Source organism: Calonectris borealis, chromosome Z (genome assembly GCF_964195595.1).
Source record: "Calonectris borealis chromosome Z, bCalBor7.hap1.2, whole genome shotgun sequence".
Classification (NCBI taxonomy): domain Eukaryota; kingdom Metazoa; phylum Chordata; class Aves; order Procellariiformes; family Procellariidae; genus Calonectris; species Calonectris borealis.
The window spans coordinates 52,025,768-52,042,579 of NC_134352.1; the positions used below are offsets into that span (position 1 = coordinate 52,025,768).

The following is a 16,812-nucleotide window of genomic DNA, read 5'->3' on the forward strand; positions in this document are numbered from 1 at the left end:
GGAAACCAGATCCCGCGCCCTGTTGCTGCCCGGGAGCCGGGACCCCGCCGCCCCCGCCTGGCAGCAGCCTGCGCGCAGGGACAGCAGTTATCGGCGGTGCCGGGTAGGGCCCCCCCACCCCTTTAGGGGAGGCGGCGGAGGGGCGGGGGCCGCCGAGGGGGGAACGGGGGCGTCCGAGTCCCGCCGCCGCTGACAAAGTCGTACCCCAAGAGGAGAAGGAAAAGAAACCTCCTGCAGATGGCAGCCCCCCTCCCCCGCCGTCTTCCCGCCCCCCTCCCCCCCCACCCCCTCCCAGCAGAAGAGAGGGAAAACGAGGGATGTTTGCAAAACGTGCTGGTTCCTTCTGCGGCGCTCGACGGTGATTAATAAAGAGGGAGGGCAGAGAAGGGGGGTCTGGTGGAGAAGGAATGTGTTTGCAGGAGGAGGAGGAGTGTAAGCGATGATTGTGTAATTAAATAATTAAAAAAAAAAAATACTTAAGTCTCATTTGGGGAGAGACCTGGAGCGGGGTCCGGAGGGTGTAACCGGTGAATTTTTCAACTTCCAAGTTTTACAGAACGGGGGGGGGGGAGGGGACGGAGACGGCGGGAGCAAATCGGGAGGGAGCGCGAGGGAGAGATTTATCGTTTGAATTTCCAAGAGATCATTTTTATGACAGTGGGCGTTTGGAAAGCGGTCCCTCACCGTTGCCCGCAGAGCGAGGGCGGGCGGGCGGTTGGGAGCGGCCAGAGGCCGCCGGAGGAGCCCGCAGGGGCCCGCAGTGGCCCGCCGGAGCCCGCAGGGGCCCGCCGGGGCCCGCAGGCCGCGCCGCGCGGTCGTCCCGCCCGGGGCGCGCGCCCCCGCCCTGGCTCGCGGCCGCGCGCATGGTGGCTGCCCTGCGAAGTTTCGCCTGCCATCACTCTCCGGGATTTTCCTGCTCCGCTCCGGGCTGTAACCTTGAACTTTCGAGAGCGTGGTGACAGTGCCGTAATAACCCACCACCACCAACTTCTTAAAAAAAAAAAAAGGATTAAAAAAAAAAAAAAGGCCAAGCAAAAAAATCCTCCCGCCCACCCCCCCCCCCCCGAGTCCTTCCCCCCTCATCTGCAAAACAACCACCAGCAGCAGCAGCAGCAAAAGCAAGACTCCTGCGCCGCCGACTACAAGAGGGTTAAAAGTGTAGATTGGATTTCACCCCGGGAAATCTAGCACACGGAGTGAACTTGAATCTTTGGCTATTTAAGGAGGACCGGGGTTTGTTGTGAAGTTGTGGTGATCCAGGGCAGAGCCCCGTCCTGATTGATTTCATCTTCCTTGAGCCTCAGATGACTGTAAAATGAATAGATGAAATTATTCCTTTTTGAGGCTTTTCTTAGGGGCTCTCCGGGCAGCGTGTTCTCAAAGCGAAGTCATGATGTATTCTCCAATCTGTCTCACTCAGGTATAGACGCGTTTTATTTAATTTATTTGTTAATTTATTTATTTATTTTCACGTGCTTTTTTAAAAATTTTTTATATGTATGTGAGTTGTTAATGAGTCATTGCAAGTAGTCGTAACGGGTTAAAGCACAGTTGTAACTGCTTGTCAGATCCAAACTCCTCTCGCAGGAGGGAATAGTAGAGAATAAACTGTACCAGGCCATTGTTTTGCGGAGATCCATTCAAAGTGTCACCCGTGGACAAATACTGTTAATTGTTGGTGCATAAGAAGTCAAAGGTTAACAAAATGAAAGTGAGCATAATTACGCTAAAAAGCAGGTTTGAGAAGTATTGATTTGATTGGAATCAAACGACGTGCTCTCTTTTCAGCTCACCAGTTTACGCAGGGTCTAATGAAAGGGTTTGAAAGGAAAAGTGCTGTTTTTGACAAAAAGCGAGCGCTCGCCGGTGCGAAGTAATCCCGTCTTACGCTTAATTAATAATACGTAGCCTGCCAACAATGAGGGCGATGCAGCGGGGACGGCCGAGCCGTGCAGTTCCTTCTCGTTCGGTTACGCAGGGACATGGCATCTCCCCTCTCCCAGCCCAACGGCAGCGCTCGCCGGCGGGCGCGCAGCCCCCCGAGCAAGGGAAACGGTCTAGCCGTTTCTCGCAACCGCTCTCGCAGCCGCTTCTCAAGCCCGGACGGCGGCTGTCACCAGCAGGGCGGGAGGGAGCGGGGCGAAGCCGCGGCCGGGGTCGCGGAGCGGAGGGCGGGGGCGGCCGCGGTGCGGCGCGGAGAGCGGTGGGCAGCCCGAGCGGGGGTCCCCGTCGCCGCAAAGTGCGGCTGTCGAGACCGGAGGGGTTTAGGGAGCAGGCCGGGGGAGCTCCCGGGCGCGCCAGGAGCCCCTTGCCGGGCGCAGGGTAGCGGGGAGCGAGCGCCGGGGCACCGGGGCCCGCTCTGGCGAGCAAAGCCGGTCTGTAAAGCCAGGGGATAGTTTTGAGAAGCTTTTCTGAAAGTCTGTCTTAGGAGGATGTGATGTAAACTGATAAAGCGATAACTGCTCGCTTCCACATTGGTGCAACAAATAGCTAAAGAAGCAGAAAATGTGCGAAAGTAACGTCTCCTGCAACACTGTTACTGAGCGGCCAACGATGCGCTTGCAGTTGCACGGTGAATAAATAAATATGATTTAAGTTATTCCACAATTAGAAAGCATTGTAATTCAAAGGGGCTGAAGTATTCATAAATTGTGAATGAAGATGGAAACAATGATAAGGCTTATTCAGTGATTGGATACAGTCCTGTAGCTTTTTTGGCTGACACATTTTTTATTGTTTATATTTTGTTTGGCATCTAAGTGTGATTGACTTAGATACGGATATTTTCAGCATGTAAACGTGAGCTGCAGTGGAGCAAAGCTGGAAAAGAGTACTGTTGAGATACTTCTTCAAAAGAGAAATGAATGCTTGTAGGAAGCATTTTGTGTAACAGATACGCACATGCTTACAGGTACACACAGAGAAATAATTACTTATGGTGGAATCTGCAATTAGTAAAAATTAATTCTGTGTGGGCTATCCATCCTGTGAAATTATTGACAGGCAATAAGACCTCTGCAATAAGACCTGAGAGTACAACTTAAGGAAGCAGTTTTTACATTGGAGACACGCAAATTTTCGCTACCACCTCTATTACAGCGGGTACTTAATTTTGTTGTTTCCTGCTCTAATGACATTTTTTTCCCACATGTTTGCTTTTTGGACTCACAGATGTAATGGATTTACTTATTCTTTACGAATCTGTTTTAAAACACTGCTCTCAGGTGTGCACAAAAACACAACATTGTACTTCTACAGCAATTCCTGGCTTTCGTGCATTGCTAACTTCTCCATAATATTTTACAATCACGCTGTATCATGTGCCGTGCAGAGACAGTTCCCATTTAGTGATACATACAGGGAAAACACAGTTGCAGCAAATTGATTTTAACTTGGAATCTTTCTCTACCTGTTTGGAATGATAAAGGCATTTTAAAAATCATGTTTCCTCTCTATACATTAAAAATTAAGATTACAGTGGCAACGAGAATTTATACTTTGTGTTATTTATTTATTTAAAGCAAAAGATTGATTAATCTTATTTTGAGTTGCGACTGAGTTAAAGTAGTACTGCCAAAATTATTCTCTCTATTGTGTTCTCCGTCTCTAGGGCTCTTGCGATGCACGTTGACTGTGGTAGTGTATGCTCAGAAGAAAATATTTTGGTAAAAGTTCTAAACACAGAACACCTGTTTGGACCGAGCTCCTTGCGAAAGCAGTAGTTCAGTTTGTGCTGAGACAGCGCTGAAGCACTTTTTAGAAACAAGTCTAAAATCCAAAGTACAACTTTAAGACAAACCTTGGCAAATCGAATGTTAGCCATCACTCTTTCAATAAAAGTTTGGTGGGTGTAAAAGAACTCCAAGGAAAAATGAAGACTTACCAAATGCAATTTAATTTTTGGGGGGTCCTTTCCTCTCCTTCCCATATGCCTCTTTCCCCCTGTTTTGGAATGAGAGTAAACTGCATTTATCTCTCTTGCTGAGGCATGATAGGATGCAGTTACCACATGCCTTTAAGTGCCTGGTCTCTTGTGATATTTTTGCCGCGGTTTATTTTTATGTTATGGTGGTCCAGGAAACTCAGACTATTTTCTTTTCCTCCTAGAATATGTTGTTTCATTAGGCACAGAGAAAATCCATGCAGGGAAATTGAGTACATGAAGTTTTCTGTATAAAATTTCTAGACTGCTGCCTGGTGTATTTGTTGTATGGTCCTCAGTTCAAACTTGCATGAATTGATACAAAATGTATAGAAGTGGAAGACAGGAGAAGGGCGCTGCATTTCCCCTTTACCTTTCCCAGAAAGAAAACCTGGCCTATCTATCATCATTAGATGGCTGGTATTTTTTCCTTTATTTACAAGCTACATAGTTATTATATAGTAACTTCCATTTTAATTTAAATTGCCAGTGCACAATGGTTCACCTGAGCCATTTGATATGACATTTGAAAATCTTACCTCCATAAATCATTTTATTCCAAGAGCAACTGTGGCACATGGGTAAGTGCCACATAAAAAAAAAAAAATTCAATATTGCCTGTATGAGTATTAAGGGGAAAAAAAATCAAATTCTGTAGATGGAGGTTTAGTGAAGAACGTGTGTGATAAATTGCAAATCTCCATTTAGGATCATTTTTATGGGCACTTCTTCTTGTCAAGTAATGTTTCATTTGAAAGGACTGCAGATGCACAATCAATCTCTCAAAGATATCTGATAATATTGCTTTAGAACAGGATGTTCTTTGCTGTGTTTCTCCTTCACACTCTTCCACATATATTTAGGTCTTTAGGACTTAGTGATATTATGAAAGAAAAGCCTGAATACAGTTTTTAAAAGTTTTCGTTCCCCCCCCCCCCAACTCTTTGCAAATGAAGCATTCAACCACTACAAATTAGAATTTAAAAAGTGGAATTTTTCTCCATAAAATTTTCATAGATGTAAAATGCCGTAGGTTATTATTGGTAATACTATGTGCATTACCTAAAGGCATAGCCATTCCAAAATAGTTTGTGATGTTCTTCTTAAAAATGGAAACTAGATGTGCAGTATTCTAGTAGCGTAGAATATTTCCACATTAATTTTATTGCCATTTTAAGTTAGAAACGCTGAAGTCTGTTTAGATGTAGAAAAAATCATTGTATTGGGGCAAAAATTAATTTCTCCCAAAGCTCTTCAGCCCCCTGCCTTTGCCCCACCTTTAGCTCCAGCTGTTGAAATTTTCAAAATCTGTAGTAAATCTGTTTTATTCAGTCTAAAATGAATTGTAAGCATTTAACACCACACAGTTCAGTTTAAAAAAAAAATTATTTGAATAATTTGATTAAGATGACTTCTGTAGAAGAAAAAATAAACTTTCTTTAGTAGTTATAACTGAGGGGAAAAAAAGCATGGCATCAGAAAGCGCATGAAGATAGGGAAGTCTTATCATGGGCTGTGGTTACTCAGAGCAGTATTGCCTTCCCACACAAAGAACAGATTGTGGTTTAACTCTTTCCATGGCCTAGTTTTATGTGCCAGTATAGTATCAGAATTGTTCAAATCTCTGCTAGAAACTACTAATCAGCTTAATTATTGCCTTGTGCCTCTTTGTCAAGCATCATACTGTAATGCAATTGTTTATGTCCTGAATTATCTTCATATATTGTCTCTCTCCTCTTTTTTTCTTTTTTTTTTTTTTCCTTTTTTCTTGTGAAGGTGACGTGGTCATAGGTAAACTGCTTGCAACTTTTCTGTTGTTTTCTGTTTGATTTGAGGACGGTTAGGGAAGAGAGGTAACTAGATCTAGTGGGGGTTTTTGCAATTCAGGAAATTTTGAAGTTTGTTTGAAATTTGAAGATTTAAATACTAAATTCTTGGCCTGAAGCTTCTACAATGTCAGTCTGAACTCTGTATAATTGAGACCATTAGTTATACTTTCATCATTTTTATCTAATGGAGTTAATCAGCCTATTGATTAAACATAATTCATTCCTTGTCTAGCAGCATAGCTAAAATATTAGTTTGTTAATTGTATTCTTGAATATAATTGTATAAAAAAGGTTCAGTTTTAGTTTGATTGCACCGTGCCACTCGGTATGATGAGCAATCTGCATGGTATTTAAAACCAAATATGCCTGAATACAGGAAGAAAGATACCTCCCCTAAGGTCTCCCTTCCAAACCAAAATACAGTAATTTTGATAAGCAGATCGCGCTGTTTTAAACAGCGGATTTGCTCACGGAAAAGAGGCATTAGATTTTGGGAAAGGCCTATTTAGATATTAACATGGATGTGTAGGATGGTACTTTAAACAGACAAAACGAATTAATTTAATTGCTATAGGATGTACTTGTAGACGACAACTAAGCATTACCTCCTTAATGCAATCCATATCGCTGCTAGGCAGAAGATAAGAACTTGCAGGTGAAGCCAGATGACAGAAAGGGATATTTTGGAACTATAAATAAATTGCGTGGATTTCACAAAAACAGCATTTGACCAGCGGTGCACTCGTAATGTCACTCTGCCACAGCATGCAGAAACACAAAGAATGCAAAGTTTGTGCCAAGTTGCCATTTTTCATTGTACACCTCAGATTGATTTTTAAGGGGTTTAGAATAATTGCCACACTCATGTGATCAGTTAACAAATTAACTGACTCTGTGGGGCTTCAAAACCCACAGTGGAGCTGCCGGAACAACATAAATGTAATTTTTGTTCTCAACTTCATAAACTTTTATTTTACAGAGTTTGGGAGTGGTGGGAGGGAAGCCCAAAGAGCTGAAAGTACAGAAGCTTCTGTTCAGGATTTGTATACGACACGCTGTGTCTTTTGCCCGCTTTCCCTTACTGTATACTGGTTTCTCTAGTTACCACCACTGGAATGGTGCTGTTTCAGTGCTGGAATGTTGGACGTTTGATAAGAAAATGGATCAAGTTTAATGGCGCATGCTCTTTGTGCCACCAGCAGTCTCTTGCTGAGAGCATGCTCCAAAAGCGGGAACTGTGTGGCATTACACTGAGCATGTATATGCTTTGTGTTTCTGTGCCACAGAGAAGAGAAATGAACTGTGGCATTCGCCTCAGCCTTCTGAACGTTTCTGCTCAGATTTTTTAAAACCGTATAGTGTCCTCTTTGTGCAATGGTACTTTTCTTGATGTTAGCCGTTCACTCAGATATTTAAATGTTAGAAACAAAACATCTTGATAGCATCTCTTTTAAATGATATTGTCTCTGCAGCATTGCAGGATGAAGTGAGGGGAGGCATACAAAATAAAATCTTCACATGGTTCTTTCAAAGAGTGATATATGGGGAAAATGTGATTCTCTGTGTACTTTTTGTCTGCTGCCTGACAGCGGTAGTAATTGCATAAAAGGTGTTATACAGAAATTTGCGTAAATTTTAAGTGTTTATTCTCTTCGTCTTGGATTTCACTTTAAGATTTTCAGAAACCTTTCTTGATACTGCTTTGATTATGATAACTTACTGACTTTGAGTTTTCTTCTTCTCTTCTTTTTTTTCCCTCCACTTCTTTCCACAGGATGAATTTCACCCGTTCATTGAGGCACTTCTTCCACATGTCCGTGCAATTGCCTATACTTGGTTCAACCTTCAGGCTCGAAAACGCAAGTACTTTAAAAAACATGAGAAACGAATGTCAAAGGACGAGGAAAGAGCAGTCAAGGATGAGCTACTTAGCGAAAAGCCTGAAATTAAACAGAAGTGGGCATCCAGGCTCCTGGCCAAGCTGCGCAAAGATATTCGCCAAGAGTTCCGGGAGGATTTTGTGCTCACGGTGACTGGGAAGAAGCACCCGTGCTGTGTATTGTCCAATCCTGACCAGAAGGGTAAGATTAGGAGAATCGACTGCCTGCGACAGGCTGACAAAGTCTGGCGTCTGGATCTAGTCATGGTGATCCTGTTCAAAGGCATCCCCTTGGAAAGTACGGATGGAGAGCGGCTCATGAAATCACCACATTGCACAAATCCAGCACTTTGCGTCCAGCCACATCACATAACAGTATCAGTCAAGGAGCTTGATTTGTTTTTGGCATACTACGTGCAGGAGCAAGGTAGGAAGCAGATTGTCGTGTTTCTATGTTAGTATGTCAAACTCTGATTCCAGGTAGCCCTGTTTTCCGTATGGGCTGGCTTCCAGTGAAACATTATTCTGTGGTCTATAGACGTAATGTGGGTACATATCCATATGGAAATCAGCATGTATACGTATATACTTACATACACACACATTCCTACAGACCTGTGTAAATGTCACGTATGTTTGACATACGTGCCTTGTTCTCTTTCAAGAGAGAGCGGGACATACCAAAGCAGTACTTTAGTTCCGCTGAAGTTGCCTTTTTTTTTGTCAAAAATTGGCAATATATTGTGTAGTTTTTTCAGTTGTGACTTCAGGAAACATTCTTCTTGTTTTTCAAGTTGGTTTTTTTTTTTTAGTTCCCCCAGTACAGTTAGTAACAGATGCAGGTACGTGCAATTGCACAATCACAATAAATACGACAAATATTTATTATTGTCTTTGTAGTTACAAATAATCAAGAATTCATCCTTAAACTGATGAACCTACTATCACTTTGAAGAGCAATTGTAGACTTTTTCATGTCTATAAAATAAAACTTTAGCACAGAAATATTGCTTTGTAAATACCGTATGTAGTCATAATTACAGCATACAGTACTTAACGTTTTATTCATATGTTACATCACTAGCTCCTCTTACCTGAGCTTTAAAACAAGGATCCAGGTTGTAATATTTTGAGAGAATTTTCCATGAAAGGTGTATTTTCATAATCACACTCGTATACTTTATTTTATTTGGCAGATAATTGAAATGTGGAAAATTGCAGGAACACTATGGAAAAGCTTCTTAAACTTAGTTTTACGTAATGAAAATAAAAACAGGACTTCTGATAATCATGTATCAGGGAAAAAACTGCTAATCATATTGCATATTCAGATAACAATATTCATAGGTACGTTCCCCGAAATTGTAAATGGTTGTAAGTAGATGAAGGTTTTTTCTCCGATACTAAGCCTTCTGAAATGCTTTTTCTTTGTGAGGGGTCATTTTGGTTCTTTTTGGTGGTTACACCATCCTCTAGACATCTTTGTATTGCTGACTGATCAGCAGTAATAAAGCATTTCTTTTTTAGCTGCAGACCTCAACTAGGGAAAGTTTGACCGGCCGCAGATGGTGGGCCATTTCACAACTTGGCCTGGTAGTAGGCAGAAATGGCCTGCAGAAGGGCAGATGGCAGGCTGTTATCTGATGCCCGATACATAACTGCGGGATTTAACTGAAAAACAAACGGAATGGATTTTGTTAGTAACAAAAAAGTAAAATTGCACATGTCTTCATTCGGTGTGTACTCAGTCTTTAAAAGAACAGATACACAACACAACCTTTTTGTTTTCAGTGAATTTGTCTTTTAGCTTTTACTCACACAAGTGGAGCACTGTGTTTACATGAACGTATAAATAGGGTTCAATTTTTTTGATTATTCATCATGAAAAAATATGATTCATTGATTTGGTTTGGTTATTTCCCTGCTTGTATTTTTTGTATTTTTCTCTCCACAGCAGTAGGCAACACTTAGGTATTTTGCAGCGACTTTAAGTAGCTGCAGAGTCTGGTAAATCTGATCCCCAATAACATAGGAAGAAAGATTTCTCTGATAACATTAAACAAAACAGCTTAATTACAAATAATTTGTACCTTTAAACTCCTTTTGTGAAGCAAAGTTCACGTGATATTTTGAATGCATATATTGCAAGACATAGCTTACTGATTAATTCTAATGGATTTACCTGTTTCTGAAAGTCAAAACTACAAAGCGGGGCAAAATAGTTTAAGTAGCTCTTGAGCCAAAGGAGCTGGGGTCAGAGTACTCTTACACACTGTCGACTTTTAAGTTATTGGAAGCCAGTAACTTGAAGTGGGAGAAGGAATTGCAGGTTATAGCTGATTTTATTGATTTAAATGGATTGAGAATATGAGTTTATTTAAAACACTTGCCTAATCAGAAATGAGTAAGATAAGCATGCTGTAATATTATAACTTTCAAAGGTACACGACGCTACTTTGAAAATATACTGAAAGATGAAGCTGGCTAATTTCTATGTACCAAGCCACCCTTAGTAGATCCTTTTGTTTATTGTAAACTGAATGTATTTTGTACCTGTCTTGCTGCTTCACAGTAAATCTTTCGTTAACATCTGTTGGCTCTCTTCTCGAAGAAGTCATATTAAATTATCTTTGTATTTTTTTTTCGTTTTGTCAAACTTTGATTCTCTATCCTCATTGAAAGCAGGTTAATTGTGGCACTTTGTAGTGCACTTGATTAAGAGCACCAGGCTTTGCAAAAGATAAGCATGAAGTCAACCAAAATGCTGCATTATACACATGCTGCTTTTGCTTTTTATTTCTCTTTTAGAATATATAAACCCGCCTAATAGTATCATGTAAAAACTGAGTGGAGACGTAGAAACAATTAAATCCCTGAACGAAATATGGAGAAGGAATTACCACATAAAATGAAAAAAGGGGCCAAGTTTTTTGTTGCTTCAAAAAAGAAGATTAGGGGAAAAAGGAGGAGGAAAGATAGTTTGAGTGCCAGTGATGGTTGCCAGTGGCACCAGGATTGGCATCAGACCTTCTTTGTTTAGCCTAGGATGCCTGTGATTTGTTGGTTGGCATCCGCATTGCAGTGCAGAGTAATGTTACAATATATTGACAATTTCCAGATCTAGAAGTGTCAATAATCCTTCCAGTTCTTAATGAAAAGAGCTTCTACTTCCATGCCTGCCTTGAAAGAAGAAATAAGGACCTAGCTATGAAGTTCTGTCATTGACCAACTTCATCTGGTTCTACTTTTCACTCATGTCCCTCAGAATTCAGCATCTTTCCCCCCCCCCCCATTCTCCTTCTACCATCCTCTTGTGCTTTAGGATCTTAAAAAAAAAAAACAACAAAGAAAAAGGGGCTTGACATAGGTTGCAATGCTGCTCCTTTGAGTGAAATGGAGGAAGAAAATGGGATGTACACACTGTGATCAATGTTTAACATCAAAATAATTCTTAATCGTAACACACTTCTGCGGGGCTCTGCTTGGTGTGTGTATCAGGTTGACACACCCCCCCCCCCTGAGTTTTTAAAAAGCCCAAACCTTGAAAATGGCACGAACGTTGTTTCTATTGACAAAACTGTTTTTTGTTGTGTTTTGTTTTGTGGTTTTTGTTCTGTCAGGCATCAGAGAGTGTCTATCGTTTGTTATGAAACGCATCTCAGTCCATAAAATCATTTGATGGTATTTGATTCAGTGCAGCTCTTATGCTGTGTTCCCGTTGCTACAAGAACCGCCATTTTGTTTGTTGAGTGCCAGGAGAGGGGAAAAAAAAGGCAGACAATGTGCTTGATGCCAATAATGGTTGCCAGTGGCACCGAGGTTGGCATCAGACCCTCTTTGTCTAGTTGCTGAATGCCTTTGATTCGTTGGTTGGCATCCGCATTGCAGTGGGCACATTGGAAAGTTTTTGACAATCAGTGAATGAAAGCTGCAGTACTTGTTTGCTGCAGATAATATAAATCCCTTCTTCTGATAGATGTTTTACTTACTCTTACAATGGCTAATTAAAAAAAAAAATTAAAAATTGCATTGCTGTTTTTTCTAAAACATGAAATATCTACAGCAATGTAGCCCATCTCCAGAATCCCTAATCCCCGCGTCATCTCTGCTATTTTTTGCAGCATAAATAAAAATGCAAACTTGATGTTAGGTATTTCAGCACATGCTGAATGAAGCACAGTAGACCTTGAGAAATGCTTTGGGAGTTTAAAGGGCTGAAGCAATGGTACATGTAAATGGTAAACGTTTGTAAGTGTTTTTAATGCATGTGCCTCTCAGAGTACATTTCTCAGGCCAGTCCTGTTACTGTTTACACTCTCCTTTGTCCCTGGGTAAGAGTGATACAATGCGGGGAGCCCGCATCCGCCGCTGATAATAAACTCTGAAGTTGAGGGAGCGGAGGATCTTTTAAACTATCCAAGAAGGAGGGCAGAAAATAGATGCAGATATCCTTAGTCCGATACTGTTCAGGCACTCTTGGTTTTTTAACTTCTTAAGCCATCAGGATGCTGCTACAGTTCCAGCTGCATGACTTTGTTACCAGGAAATCAGTAAAAGGACTAAATCATTCCTGTTGGAAGTTTCCTAGATAGTTAGCACTAATATTGCTTTCCGGTTAACTGCTATTATCTCGTTAATTAATAAGAAGGATTAGCAGCGCTACCCAAAGGGCTGCACAGAAGGAAGCCTGGCCTACGTGAGTCCCTGAATCGCCAGACTGTGTCCTGTCCCTTGCGGGGACGGGGGCCAGGGAAAAAAGAGGAAGGCAGAGAAAGGAGAAGAGGGGGAGAGGGAGGCCGCGGGCTGGCCTCCCCAGCCTCGATGGGGGAGAGCCTTGCGCGCGGGGCCCTCCCGCCGGCGCGTTGGCGGGTCGGGGGGCGGCCGGGCGCCGGCGCTGCCTGCAGGCCGCGTGCCGCCCGCCGCTGGGGCGAGGGGCGCGGGCCTACCCCCGTTTTGGTGGCGTGCCTCCCACTGGGAACGAGCGCGTTTTCAGATAATCCCAGCTGGGGCGCGGGGTTGGTTCGCAACCGTGTTTGCCCCAGCTGTACGTGGTAATCCTCGACCGAAGGGGGGTATCGCTTTTTCTCTTAGGACGGTCCTGGCAACATGTAGGCACCGTCTCACTTGGAAAAATGTGTCCTCCCTCCAGGAGGAATTGTAATTCTTTTTTAAACGTGAGGTATCTGAACTGCAGGACTGGGTGGGTGAACTCTCAATGTATCAATGGCTTGATCTTTTTATTAAGCTTCTTGAGTTTTGTGAATTTGTTTTTACAGGGAGCTCAAATTTTGAAATAGGTTTGCCTAGTTATTTTCGTGTTAGTAAGTATAGAAAATTCATAATATAGTAATATGATAATAAGACTTTTCATATTTTAAAATGATAAGTAAAATTATTTTGCTTAGTTTGCTGTGACTCCAAGAAATTCCACCTAAAATCACAATAAAAATTACGTTTTAAGCAGTCTCCCTTCTGCGTAAGTCATAATAATCGTCCTATGTCTAAAGGTCACACCACCCAGATGGATTTTGGATTTGCATTTCTTGTGTGCGCTGATGCTTCCACGTACAATTAATAAAAAAATAATGGGCTTAGAAGAATCAATCAATCCATTGAATTGCTGATTGTTCCTACTTCCATGAACTTTAATGATTTGCCTCCTGAATACTTTACCTGGGAACATACAGTAGAACATTTTACCTGTTTTGCAGAAGGTATGTCAAGGTACAAAGTGATTTGTTGGAGTTTACACAGCAAATTATTAGTTACACTGGGAACAACAGGAAATAGAGCTTATTACTGCCTGTACCTGTAGGCATCTAGGTGCTCTGGGAGCTTGTCACTTACACAGTGAAATGGCGTGCTGATCCCTTGCGCTAAACCTCAGTTTTGAATCAGAAAGCCAGTGCAGAAGCAGAAAAATGAGTTTATATTTTATCTGGTCTCATACGAGAAGAGCTTTTTGTAGCTTAAGAATCTGATAGGGAATACTACACCTTTTTAAAACTTTGAATTACTTTGAGCAATTCCACTCTCAGGCGTGCGGAAAATGTAGTTCAAAAAAGCTGAAAAAGACACTGTGTTGATGTCTTTTCTAGTTTTCTAATGTAAAATTTTGGATGACTACTTTGTCGAGTATCTCTATTGTGCTGAAAATTACAGGGAGGAAAGACATTTGTCATTAGGAGATGGAGGTTAATTTGGTGTATATATGGGCACAATAATGTTTTTCAATTGATGATTGTAGATACTTTGTTTATGAAGATGGAGGATATTAAAACATTTAAAAAGGTCACCCATCAATTTTCATTTTTCAGAATGTGTGTGTGTGTGAACTGACATTCGGACAATAGATCCGAAGAATTCAAAATGTATATTTTTTTCTTTTTCATTTTAGTTTCCCTCACAACAGGGTAACAGGTCATATGACAGGTTCATGAGAAAGGAAAGGGAATTTTCCATATTTAATTTAACTGTTGCAGTCAGGAATGAAAAATATATACATTTTAGGAAGGAGCTTTTAGCTCATTCTGTTTTTCTTACCTGATACACCAAGGGGAGTAATTTTCACAGGGTTAAATGACACTAATTGTGTTTAAGACAAAAGAGGCTTATGGTTAAATAAATTCTGTGCAACTAGTTGAAAATTTAGAGGTCAGTGTTAATTTATGAATGACATTTAGATCGACAGCAAGAAGCTATAAAGTAAAGAAAAGAATAGAAAAGAAAACAGAAGATTCTTGCTTCACGGTAGTTTCAGACAGAAGAACAATACTGGGAACAAAAAAAAGCTTTTAAACTATAAATAAGGCCACAATTCATAAAGGGAATACTTCAAATAGCAGCAGAGATTTATGTTTTATATTTCTTAATTTTCATGCATATTGAATTCATTGTAACTGTGAAAACGTCATTAAAATAATTAAACACTAAATACCACTGCAGGTTGGATTTTAAAGTTAATTGCATGAGATTGCTGTCAAGTCGGTTTCTTTTTCTAGCTTTCCCTTCTTCCCTGCTTTTCCTCCTTCTCCTCCCCCCTGCTGCTAGTATAGTAATGTAGACATCTCAAGGACTGGTGGCCCTCTGAAGCTCTGGTCCTGGGAGCAGCGTACCACAGTGCCAAGCACAGTAATTCAAAAGGCTTCCTAAAGCGTTACGTTCCAATCTCAACAGCAAGGTGGTATGTGGCTTTGCTGTAATCACTCAGGTTAGGATGATCTCAAGATCAAGTTAAATGGCTAACTTAACTGAATAGGGTTGCTCCTTCCTTCCGTTGTGGGGTGGAGAAGAGATCCCTTATCTATCTGGAGACACTTTGCAGATGCTAAGTGAATGTGAAAACGGAAGAAGATCTGTGTGATTAGCCAGTTTGATTGACAGATGTCAAACAAGATGTCATTCATTACAGGGAGATTTCATGATTTTACTCTGTCTCTCCTTTTTTTTTTTTTTTTTTTTTTAAACTCTGGTGGAACTTCTACGGGCAGTTGCTAAAAACCTGGCTCAGGGCAGTGAAGCCTGGATTAGAAGAGGTTTGAAAGGCTCAGAAGCTAGTAAAGGGGAAGTAAATCTTAGATTATTAGCTTTGTCCAAGAGAAAAGAGAGTTGATTTGGGTGTAAATATTGTACTGTCTGGGAGCAGTGGGTTGTGTGTGAAGTTGGGAACATTCTTCTAGCACAGCTGTTAATCTTTCCCCTCTGCCTTTTTATTTAAAAAAAGATTACTTTCTTGAACTCTTTCCCCTGCCAAACTCTCCTTTCAGAGAGTATACTTCTCCTTTCTGAAGTATATTGTGCTTTTTTTATTTTAAATAAATACATTTCTTTAGCTGTTTCTTAGGAATCTCATTATTGGCGTGTGACTTTTGTTCTAGCCTTTTTCACAGTCGGTGGGAGATGGGCACTTCAGACTCGGCTTTTGTGGGGGATATCTGTCTGAGGAAGGGCTGATAATCTAAAGTGTGTTCATCAATAATAGCGTTCCGGATGTTTTCAGCCAGCCTGAGGACCAGAGCTTTTGCATTCAGCCCCATGACTCCTGTGTGTTACATCCCTCTTGCCCCCATGCCCCTCCTCCAGTCAAAAAAGTGACTTAAAATTACAGGGACATCGGAGTAATTTTAATGTTAGTTTCCTCCTAACTGCTTACGGTGTTTGGGATCTTTTAAGCCGCTGTTTTTACTCGAACAAATAGAATTGAAATAAAGAGAAGTTGCCGTGATACGGCACTGAGTAAAGCATGGTGCAAAAGCTTAGCTGAAGCCCTTTCAACAATCAAGTGTTCTTTTCCCTTGGAGAAACCTTGCACTTTTTAACAGTAACCGCCTATCTCCAGAATGGAAGGGAAACTTTTATGTTTTCCAGTGTCCTTCCATAAAGTCACCTTCACTAAAGGCATCTCTATGGCTTTAAGTGGACTTTTAATTATTTCCCCCCTGAAAAAATACACATGGAAATTGAGCAAAACAGTTCCCCTTTTCTTCCTTAGAGAAAGAACAGGAAAGCCAAATGCAAAAATGAACAGTTAGTGAACTCTGTTTGAGAAACTCAGCGTATCCGTCGAGAAATTAGGAAAAAAGATAAGTTTTCTGATATTGGTTTGACACAACTGCTGTGCACGAGTAAGTATATTCTGTATTACTTGCAATTATTTGACAACTGAGAATTTTAAACATTTGGGTCTTGAACATACTGTTTATATATTTGTCTTCCCAATCTTCAAGTTATATTAACCTGAATTACTATACATATTTTCATAAAGAATGAATTTAAACAAATGAATGATAAGTACAAACTATTTATCTTAAATCTAGCATTGTATTTTAATTTTTAGTCAGTTATCTTGCCATTGTCTCCACAAGCTATCTTCTGAGAAAATGTCATAGGATTTATAAATTTTTCTTTAAAACAGAAACAAAGAAATGTGCACACATTAGAATCCATAATTACAAACTCCGTGTCTTTAGAAATTAAATATGATTAAAATATTTACAGAGTATATATTTTTTGCTTGTGAATTATATTGGCCTAAAATGCTGAACCATTTTCAGCCTTTTTTGATGAAGCGACTAACAAGGAAATGCTGGATTTGCTTAGAAGATTGTTATGGAAGCGCCTTGTGTCTGAGAGATAGCAAATATATTTACTGCAGCATCAGTTTTCCATTGCATGATTAATGC

The 16,812-nt window shown here is 40.9% G+C and overlaps 1 protein-coding gene across 6 annotated transcripts in view; it reads left to right on the plus strand.

The window, feature by feature from the left end:
• The first annotated feature begins 593 nt into the window (after nt 1-593).
• Nucleotides 594-16,812, plus strand: part of NFIB (nuclear factor I B) — a 177,135-nt gene continuing 160,916 nt past the window's right edge. For all 6 annotated transcript variants that reach the window (XM_075136389.1, XM_075136392.1, XM_075136391.1 and 3 more), the window contains exons 1-2: nt 594-1,420; nt 7,526-8,057. In XM_075136389.1, coding sequence (XP_074992490.1) covers nt 1,391-1,420; nt 7,526-8,057 — 562 coding nt within the window. In that variant the 5' untranslated portion in view covers nt 594-1,390. The remainder of the gene's footprint in view (nt 1,421-7,525; nt 8,058-16,812) is intronic.